General features: G+C 36.8%; 1 protein-coding gene across 1 annotated transcript in view; it reads right to left on the bottom strand.

Moving 5' to 3' along the window:
* The window catches only part of LOC107713050 (teneurin-1-like), a 122,459-nt gene that overhangs the window by 49,469 nt on the left and 62,151 nt on the right, over nt 1–10,839 (bottom strand). Inside the window, exons 9-14 of the mRNA XM_016518468.1 lie at nt 9,839–10,033; nt 7,573–7,773; nt 4,834–5,019; nt 3,218–3,247; nt 2,938–3,084; nt 1,543–1,759 (exon numbers count right to left, since the gene is read on the bottom strand). Coding sequence (XP_016373954.1) covers nt 1,543–1,759; nt 2,938–3,084; nt 3,218–3,247; nt 4,834–5,019; nt 7,573–7,773; nt 9,839–10,033 — 976 coding nt within the window. The remainder of the gene's footprint in view (nt 1–1,542; nt 1,760–2,937; nt 3,085–3,217; nt 3,248–4,833; nt 5,020–7,572; nt 7,774–9,838; nt 10,034–10,839) is intronic.

Raw genomic sequence — 10,839 nt, 5'->3', positions numbered from 1 at the left:
TGTTCATTTTAAGCATTAGTCGACTATTAGTCGCACTTTTATTAATAAACCATATAAATCATAATAATGAGCCTTAATTGCCTACATAGCCTAATAAGCGCTCAAGCGCACACAAAAAAGGCTTGCCACAGCGCACCAGCAAATATAATAATTATGAATGTATCAGGGAAAAACAGAAAGTACACTGCATTAATGTTTTAATAATTTATTGATACACTAGTGCTTACTGTTTCTGTTCAGCGTCCGAGACGGCAGAAAGCGCATCCTGTTTGCTTTAATTATTTTACAAAAGCACAACGTTTTGTTGTTATTCTGAGTGCACACGAATAAACGTAGTCTTTACAGATACGAAAGATGCATTACTCTTATCTGTATAACCAAAAATGATGAAGTATTTTAAGAGCAAATGATCGCAGCGGCGCCTCCATCTGTCCTGCAGTGAGCACGCTACTGTTCAGCTTCCACACTCCGCACAAACACGTGAACAGCGCACTTTTTTCTAGGCTAACATTAGATTGAGCTGCCATGTAAAGTTGCTACTACATACATATTTCAGATGATAAGCCTAATTTGAGGTCGATGAATGTTAGGTGAGCGTATGGATGTCCTGCCCGATGTACTATATTACCACATAGACCAGCCGTTAACGATTTGTCCGTCACAGACTGCATGATTTCGCCACTTCGTGTGGAATTTTTTTTTTCTGCAACTAAGCGACTAATAAAATTTTGGTCGACCAAGCCTAAGAGGCTTATATATATATATATATATATATAATTTTAAATAATTTCAAAACAGTCAAAATTCCTGAAACAATTTTAACAATAATGCCTGTATTAAGAAAAATTCAATGTCATTCAATGTCAGATTTTTAACTTTAAAAGAAATGCTTAAAAGAATTCATAGAATTGACTGTCTTTGTTTCTGTGAGGAGGATACAAATTTGATATGCAAAATAAATATCTCAGAAATCAGAATTACCTGCATAAATTACCATTATGATTGTACTATCAAAATTATTTTGAATGAGCAGTCCATGACCTCTTTCTCCCAAATTACTCCAGGCACTTTGACCTTGTTTTTCCCCCTTTTCCAGCCAAAACATTGGCAACATTGGCATGCAAGGGCATGCTTGGGTTTGTGCGCATCATTTCAATTTCACATGTGAATGAGGATGTCAGAACGGATGCGGGCTGGTGGCTTAAACGGCCAGTCAGTGCTGTCAATCGTGACCAAAGTCTGAATTAAGATATCTATTGCAGTCTGACAAAAAAGACAGTTGATGTCGCATAGTCTGCCTTGACTCCTACCCAAAATTTCAGTGCGATCGCACAACAATTCTACAAAGAAATAATAAAACAAGTGTCACGGTTTTAACAGGAAAATGATGTGCATATAAATACGATCACAATCATGCCAACAAATCTTTGAGTATCTGGGAAAGATCAAGATCAAGTGCTGTTTCCTCTGTAATAAGATTATGTGTGCATGTGTGTTGGCTCAGCGTGCTTGCTCTAATATTTACAGGTGTGTGTTTATCACCTGCTGTCAAATGGCAGGTCTCCTGGCAGTATGTGTGTGCTGTCCCGTCCAATGAGGAATCGCACACGGTCGAAGAACTGCCGTGAAGGGCGTGTCTCAAAAGGGGCGTGGCTTTGCTGGATGATGTCACGTGGGTCAGGCGAGCCTTGGCACAGCGGGGCACTCACACACATCTGCTGACTACAACAGTCTGGGTCGACACAGTCCATGAGACCATCTGAAACACACACACACACACACTTTACATGCAGAGACATGTAGCCTTGATGCAGCTTGCCCTTGCTCTGCATGTGTCTGTGTGCGCGTGATCTCATTTGTCAGCTCCATTAAAGGGGATCTGTGTTTTTAACCTCCCACAGGAGAAAGTCTCTGAGAGAATAACCCAGAAACCTCTCTCTCACATACACTCACACATATGTTTAAACAGTCACCTTAAAGAGGACATGTGTATTTTAGACTTCTATTGTTTTAATATAAAGCTAATGCTTATCACTACAGACTCACCTTAATCGTACCTTTTTCTTTTTTTTTGCATTTTATATTTTTGCACTTTTACAATTCTGCTAAATTTTTATTTATTTATTATTTATTATTATTTTTAAATTGAGGGTGTCCCCAAAGGGAGGTTTGGTCAGATTTAGCTAACTTATAATAGTACTATACTATATTTATGTACTAAAAATATAGCTAACTAAACCCACTCACACAATTTGAGACATAAGCCAAAGTGTTTTATTATACAACAGGTTTTTTTGTGCATTTTTGCACATATAGTACCCATTCAAATGTTTAGGGTTACAATTTTTTTTTGAAAGAAGTCTCTTATGCTCACAAAGGCTGCATTTAAATGATAAAAAATGCAGTAAAACAGTACAATTATGAAATATTATACCAATTTAAAATGGCTATTTTCTATTTTGATATATTTTAAAATGCAATTTATTCCTGTGATGGCAAAGCTAAATTTAAACTCCATTACTCAGATCATGTCAGATGATTCCTTTCAGGAATCATTGCACTTTAATATGCAGATTTAGATTTTTTCAAGAAATATTACTTATTATCAATGTTGAAAATATTGGTCAAAAACATGATACATTTTTTTAAGGTTCTTTGATAAATATAAAGCTCAACAAAAAAGCATTTATCTTAAATGGAAATTTTTATAACATTATAAATGTCTTTACTGTCACGTTTGGTCAATTGAATGCATTACTGCTGAATAAAATGATTAATTTCTTTAAAAAAATCTAACTGACCTTACACTTTTGAACAGTAGTGTAGCTAGTCATGCTTTAACAATACCTTTGTGAGTATGTGAATGTTAACCTAAAGCTAAATTCATCCGTGCTATATCTGTCATCCACACAGCTCGTCTTCTATAGGGTTCTTTACCGCTGTCGTTATCTTTACTGTCATTGCACTCGGTTTCCATGACGACATTACAGCCTGGCCCGCTCCATCCTGACTGGCACACACAATGCCAACCGCTCTGCTCCAGCGTACAGCGTCCATTACCATTACACAACCCCGGACACGCATCTAAGTGAAATAGAGACAGCATATCTATAATCACAGCGTTCTTTCTTCAGACCTTGAGCAAAATTGTTCATACAAAAGACATCACAAAGTCATATATTCGTTCCTTCATTCACTCTATCACACATACATTTACCTTTATCAAACAGATCCAGGTATTGTGCTGCTGAAAGAGTTACAAAATGAAAGACAGAGAAAACAAAGAGGAGAAATTACATACTTCAGAGAAGCTCTGTGTGTGCGTGCGTGCGTGTATGTGCATTGCTGTTTTTTTTTAAGTGTCCCTGTCGTTTGCTGCCTTAAGCGTATATTTGTCCCCTGAGTTTCACAGACTGTTCTCACCATGAGCGCCACAATTAAAGGAACGCGCTTTGACATGGAGGAGGAAAAAAGACGGAAAAAAAGGAAGAGAGGGAGACGGGCGGAAAGAGAGAGACTGTTTAGTTTATACATCATCTGCAAGGCAAAAAAAACACGGCTCCATGTTGGTTCAGTGTCAGATGATTTACATGTTTCATAAAAAATGCACAAAGCTTGTCAAATTACTGCTGAAAAATGGTTGAAAAGGCAAATAATCATCAAGATATGATATTTACAATGTGTCTAGAGCATGATTTCTAAAAGCTTTCCAGTAAGAACCAAGATTGTTTTTATGCTAACATGTTAATCAAATGTGACACCCTGCTGTCAAAGGTTTGGCGAAATGTCAAGTAAATATCAAGACTGAAATAAGATGTTATTAAAAAAAAGGGTGTTAAGGCCTATTCACACAAAGAACAACACAAAAAAGTATCAACAACTACCCATTAAAACTATTCACAGAGTGCAAAGCAACTGGTGCCACTGATTCCACATGCAACCTAACCGCTTTAAATTCTTGTATAATGATTATACATTTTATACTGTATATGTATATATATATATTTATACAACAGTTCGTTTTGGTTCTCAAATCTGATTGGTTGAGAACCATGAGATATTGTACTGGTATCGCCACAGGAACGCCCTTTCACCGCTTGTATCACTCCGCTTCCAGTATTTCTCACAGCGAGTGTCATGGCGGACACCCAAATCCACTAAAATGTATAAATAATACTGTTTTTGTGTCACGGAATGTAGTTTTAAAAGGTTTTTAGGCGAGAATGTACTTGTTTAGACTTCAAATCTACGGTTTGTTAATTAAGATAACGTCTATTTGAAAATTTGCTTCAACGTTTTCAGAGACGTGAGCTCCAGGGTGTCCGGGGCCGAGCCGCTGATATAGAGCCGGTATCGCTCGAGTACGAGAGTGATATTGCTCATATATAGTTTGGTGTTGGACAATGAAAGGTCAGGCAATTGAAAGTCTCTTATGCTCACCAAGTTTGCAGCATTTTTTTTTTAAAAACGCAGTTAAAACAGTAATATTGTAAACTACTATTACAATTTCAAATTTTATATTTTAATATATTTTAAAATGTCACTTATTCCTGTGATGGCAAAGCTGAATTTTTAGTGTCACATGATCATTCATAAATTCTAATTTTCAATTTGGCGCTCAAGAGACATTTCTTTATCTATTATCATAAAAGTACAGCATTTATTTAAAATTTCAATCTTTTGTAGCATTATAAATGCCTTTATTATTCATTTCTTTCAAAATAACCAAAAAATCATACTAACTTCAAACTTTTGAATTGTATAATAGTATATATAAGATTGTGTAATAATGTCATATAATAGTATAATACAATTAGTGTCATTCTGACATACCAATAGTGCAGTGCTCTCCCTCCCAACCGGGCTGACAGACACACTGTCCATCTCTGCACTCTCCATGCTCTTCACAGATTGGATGGCACGCCTGTTTGTCACAGGTGGTCCCCTCCCACCCCTCCTCACACTGGCAACGTCCAGCAACACACACACTATGGGAGCTGCAGGGAACGGGGCAAACCTCTGAAATAAATGACAGAAAGCGACAGAGAGAAAAAGACAATTGTTACCATTCATTACAATCGACACAATAAAATCTTTGTAAGTTTTTGTTTACGCTGCTGCTTCTTTTTCGTCTTGGATTTTATACTGACACCTATTGAATGCACAAAGTATTGCATGTTCACGAACTCTTGCTGCTTTTGTCTGTTTTCCTCCATTTCGTACTAAACATACAGTATATGGCCATTCTTGAAATCAATCCAGTGATTTTCTGTGTTGTTGGTGGATCATGCTGGTTCACAGCTGGCTGCTGCACTGCACCATGACTGCCGAGAGCTCACTTCCTGCTGTGGTTATATCTTGAACGGAGGAATTTAGTGGTGTGGTCATGTGTTCACTCTCTGCACTTGACGTCCCAGCGCTTTTGCCTCGATGCTGCCGGTCGTCACGGTTTGTTTCATCGCTCCAGTAGGGACTGCTTATTTGGAGTTTTTCACTCATTCTGTTTGGACTGTCTGGGACATTGCAAACAATCTGAGCACACTAGCTTAATGTACTATATATACAGTACACTATATAAACAACTTTTTATACTTTGTCACATATAAGTGCCTTTTTCTAGAAGACTTTTGACAAGTCATTTTGTACTTGAACTTTTTTTGACTGAGTGCACCTTTAAAGGGGTTATATGACGTTGCTAAAGAACAGCTTGTAACACTCCAAAGAGAAAGGAAAACTTGAAATCGCATCATATGACCCCTTTAATTGTGAGAAACGAGTATAAAGAGAGCAGAAATTCACACACATCCTCTGCTCTCCATCTACAGCCTGCTTTTTCACACCAGCCTAAACTGTTTGAATGTTACTGTGGTTCTGAATTCAAGACAGAGTTTAGCACGGCTTCATGACAAAAACAATTTCGCTGAACGAGTAAGATATCTCTGCTCTCTGGCCCTCAGACAGAATGGCTTTGTCTTCACGCGTACTTACAGGATTCGTGACGGGTCAAACTGAGATGACAGTTTTTCATATCTTAAAAGTCACTTAAAATCAGCTGCCACATTTCTCCTCTGTAACTGCAGCACTGAGCGTTGAGTTTGGACAGCCTCTCCTCTGTCTTTCTCACTCCTATCGCCCTCCACATCTCGTACCGTTCAAAACAAATTATCCTTGCTGTTCCATAAAGCACATCGGACGAGAGCTCTTCCTCTCAATCACACACGAGATATAAATGTCTGGAAATGACAGGAAGGGCATTAAACCAGAATGTTTATTAATACACACATTATCAATTTAACTGCTCTGCCGTGGAAACGGACAGTTTCAAGCTGTAATATTCATGCATTCTGATCATCTAATATTTAATAAATGCTTTCATATTCTAGCCAGTGGCCAAAAGGCAATGAGTTACAAAATCCTGCCGATCTTCCAGAAGAGTCACCTCTTTGCAATAAAAAAGTGTTCTTATTTAAATATCATCATTGTCAACCAGGAAACGATGAAACTGGTGGCACGTTCCATGAATAGGCTACAAAATAAGGCCTGAATCTATCACAATACGAAGTACCATTTTCAACAAATGGCACAGTGAAAGGAGCAGTTTAACCTTCAGAATATATGATTGTCAACCTCAGGAGAGGTCAGACTAAATATTACAAAAGTTGTTTTATTTTCTATTCATTTTGTATGAGTACTACAATTTTTGCAACCTTGTAACAAAAATTTGGAACATGTTTAATACAGTTTGTTAAATTTTATAGCACTAAACATTCAATAAACATCCAGCTTTAAATAAACACCCAAGGTTGCAGATTTACCTGAAATAATGTTATCACTCAGTTGGGGCTAGCTAGTCTAGGACAAAAAGTTTGCTTGCAGTTATTATTAAACTTGTGTGTCCCATGGAAATATTTTTTAATACATTTTTCTTACAATAACTTGAGTAACAGTGTTAAATGGTTGTGCTTGACAATTGCAGTCAGCACGGCAATACTGAGAAAGTTAAGTGAGATTATTTAGTTGTCCTCCTGTCCTGCTGTAGAAAGGGATGGGAACACATTATAAAATATAATAATAATAATAAAAAAGGAATTTGGGCCTCTAAAGCTTTTAAAATAGTAATGAGATACCAAAGTGCACTGCATTTGTGGAAAGTGCCCAGTATATATCATGCATTTAACGGCAAACCTCTTCCTCCATCTGTAAAACAGGAAATTCCACAGTCCAGCAAGTTTCATTTACGAGATGCACAATCAATCAGACAATAAGAACAAATCCGTTTTCTCTCTATTAAAGAAAGTACATTCCCCTTTTGCAATGTATATCACATTACAATTAAGAGCCGATCCATACTCCTGCACACAGGGCCCTGCTTTACTCTGTCAGACAGGAACGGAACTGGATTCGGAGTTTTGGGGTCAATGGTAACTGAATCAAACTAAAATCAGAAACACCTGAGTGAGAGACGCATGACCGAATGATGAAAAAGCACTTTCAAGACTATAATTACAAATGATAAGATGAAAGGAAAAAGCTTGCACATTTGTATGTCTGTGTGTTTTGACTGATACTCACCCACGGAGCAGTCGTCACCGCTCCATCCCTGTTCACACACACACCCCCCTGTCTGGGCTTGGTACGTTCCATGACCTGAACATTGTTCTTTACAGGCAGGAAGTGCCGTCTCACAGCTCTCACCTCCCCAGCCTGCCGAGCACACACACTCACCGCGCACACACACACCGCGACCTGAGCACAAGGGGTCCACGCAATCCACTGTAGACACACACAACCATCACACACAGAAATAACAGGTTTGTCCATGAGCATTTAATTACAGGTGCATGTAGAGGTGCATATAAAGCCATATGCAGACAGAACTAGTTTTCCCTGAGGAAGTTCGGAAAATTGGGGCTTCACCGACGTACTTCATGATTTTAATCCCGTTCGAATCAAGTTTTTCTTCAAACTAACTCGGGTAGAAATTGCGGTGCAAATTACCTCTGAGACATCTAATCCCATCCGGATCGGAAAGCGTGTGATTGCAGTATATTATTGTTTTCACAACACATCTTCTCATATATTTTGACCTACGTCAAACACCGTAATTACATCTGAATTTCTTGTGCCGTCTAGTGCATCTGCATTATGGATTTGGACCAGTTTGCAGTTGATCTGGATAGAGTAACACTTGAGTTTAGCATAATGGTTGTACTGGTAAGCGAGACAGAAAAGCTGATGATTATTGAATAAAACAAATAATTTAAATACTACTACAGTGTGTGTACAAAAATAATTGTATTTATTTTGGTGAAGATTACGTTTAGCACTATTATTAAATTATTACTGTTTTGTAACTGAGCGCAAAATGACGACCAAGATACACAGAAGAGGCACAATTAAATATCCAACATCAGTTGACATATACCCTATATATAAAATGATAAAATACATTTTACATGTATAAAAATATGCATGCAATTTATTCCTGTTATTTATTATTGGTGCCCAATTATTAATGAGTGTTCTTATTGCTATCAATATTTAAACAGGTTTTGCTGCTGAATACTTTTGTAGAAACAGTAATGCAATTTGTTTCTAAATACAAATATTTTGTAACATTATAAATGTCTTTACAGTCTCTTTTGATCAATTTAATGCATCGTTGTTGAATAAAACTATTAGTTTTTGTTTTGTTTTGTTTTTTTACATTTTTTAAAGTCTTACCACACACATTTGAAAGGTAAAGTATTATGATTTCCACAAGAATATTAAGCAGCAAAAACGGCAAAAACAATATTAATAATAATAATGATAATTAATGTTTTTTTGAGCATCAGATCAGCATATTAATATGATTGCTGAAGGACCATGTGACACTGAAGACCGAAGTAATGGCTACTGAAAATTCAGCTGTGCAATCACAGGAATACAATTTACTATAAATAAATTTACACAATTTACTAACTTGTTCCCTGTAGTAAATTGTGGCCACATTGTACTAATTCATTCTCTCATTTTGATTTACTAAATTAAGGAAATTAACTAGTAAATCATGGCCACGATATATAATTTTTTCCCCCCACATTTATGTAGTAAAAGAATCAGGTATCAACTTAAATGTTTTCCTTACTCATATATTTTATATTTAGATTAAATAATCTCTATTCGGTCCATCAGTACATGAAATCATGGGCGTCCTCTGTTAATAATCGTAACTCGAACGTTGTTTAGAAAATGAATTCTGTCTGAATAGAACTCAACTGTTTAACTCTAGGGGAGTTGGAAAATGAGTCTATTTTCAAAAATAGTGGAGTGTTCCTTTAAGACAGAGGCAGAGAAGGTGAAACATGAAAACAGCACAGTCAGAGAGAGTGCATAACAAAAAAAAACACAAGATACAAATACATGTAAATTCCAATTACAACTGCAACATTATGTGTGTGTGTGTGTGTGTGTGTGTGTGTGTAGATGGGGAAGGTGTCTGATGGAAAAGCTAATTTGGTGGATGGATCTACATGGGATTAAATTGAGTCTCTCTCTCTAACTCTCTCTGTCTCTCTCTCTATAACTGAAATGGCGGCAATGAATTTTCAGCTTAATGGTTAGGGGAGAAAGTGTGTTTAAAATCCAATTACAGGACATTCATCATAAACAAGCGGTGGAGATAGACTAGTAGCTCTGCACGCACACACACACACACGCAGCATTATGGTCATGTTGCAGATGAGGGTTATTTGTGCTTCAAACTCAATATTTCTATCTAAAAATGAATCTAGTCCATCAAAAGCTGAAAATGTTTTAATGAAAGTGTGTGTGGGTGGGTGACAGAGAGCTGTACCTTGCTCACAGTTATCGCCCTTGAAAGCAGGAGCACACACACAGATTCCGTTGACACATTCTCCATTGTTGGAACAGGTGGGATCGATACACTGGCCTTCCTCCACCTCACACTCCGCCCCCTTCCATCCAGCATGACACACACACACACCTTTTTCGTAATCGCCGTTACCACTACACAGCACTGGGCAAGAGTCTGAAATATAGAGACAAATTCATGAATAATCAGATCAATCAGATATTTGTTACGTTGTGTACTCTAAGAAGTAATACTGTGTGAAAATGAAGAACAATAACTATAAAGATAACTATATTAGCGTCCACACCAATGCACAATAATGTTCTGTTTATTCAAAGAGTTATGTTGTCTGCTTCTTTATATGATGGATTCTGATTGGCTACCAATATTTTTGTCGCTTCATAAGCAAACGTTCTGCAAGTGATTCCAACGATATTGTTTCTCTGTGCCATCAACGTTATAATTGTGGTGTGGATTCTTGCTATTTTTAAAACTATATTTATTGTTATAGTTATCGTGCTTGGTGTGAATGTGCCTTTAGGCTTACAGTTTGACTGCTGCTAATGTTGTTTGATGGCTTTACTGTACAGATAAAATGTTGATTATGTCATTGCGTATTTGTGCAAAACTGTGATCATGTTGTGTATAATTATATTAGGTGTTACTATGTGATTATGTATATGTGACCCTGGAGCACAAAACCAGTCTTAAGTCACTGGGGTATATTTGTAGCAATAGCCAAAAATACATGGTATGGGTCAAAATTGATTTTTCTTTTATGCCAAAAATCATTAGGATATTAGGTAAAGATCATGTTCCATGAAGATATTTTGTAAATTTCCTACTGTAAATATATCAAAAATTTATTTTTGATTAGTAATATGCATTGCTAAGAACTTCATTTGGACAACTTTAAAGGCGATTTTCTCAATATTTAGATTTTTTAGCACCCTCAGATTCCAGATTTTCAAATAATTGTATCT

Source organism: Sinocyclocheilus rhinocerous, unplaced genomic scaffold (genome assembly GCF_001515625.1).
Source record: "Sinocyclocheilus rhinocerous isolate Xijiao unplaced genomic scaffold, SAMN03320098_v1.1 scaffold5226, whole genome shotgun sequence".
In the NCBI taxonomy this organism is placed as follows: domain Eukaryota; kingdom Metazoa; phylum Chordata; class Actinopteri; order Cypriniformes; family Cyprinidae; genus Sinocyclocheilus; species Sinocyclocheilus rhinocerous.
Note: the sequence above shows the minus strand (reverse complement) of the source record. Positions and strands in the feature narration are given on the sequence as shown.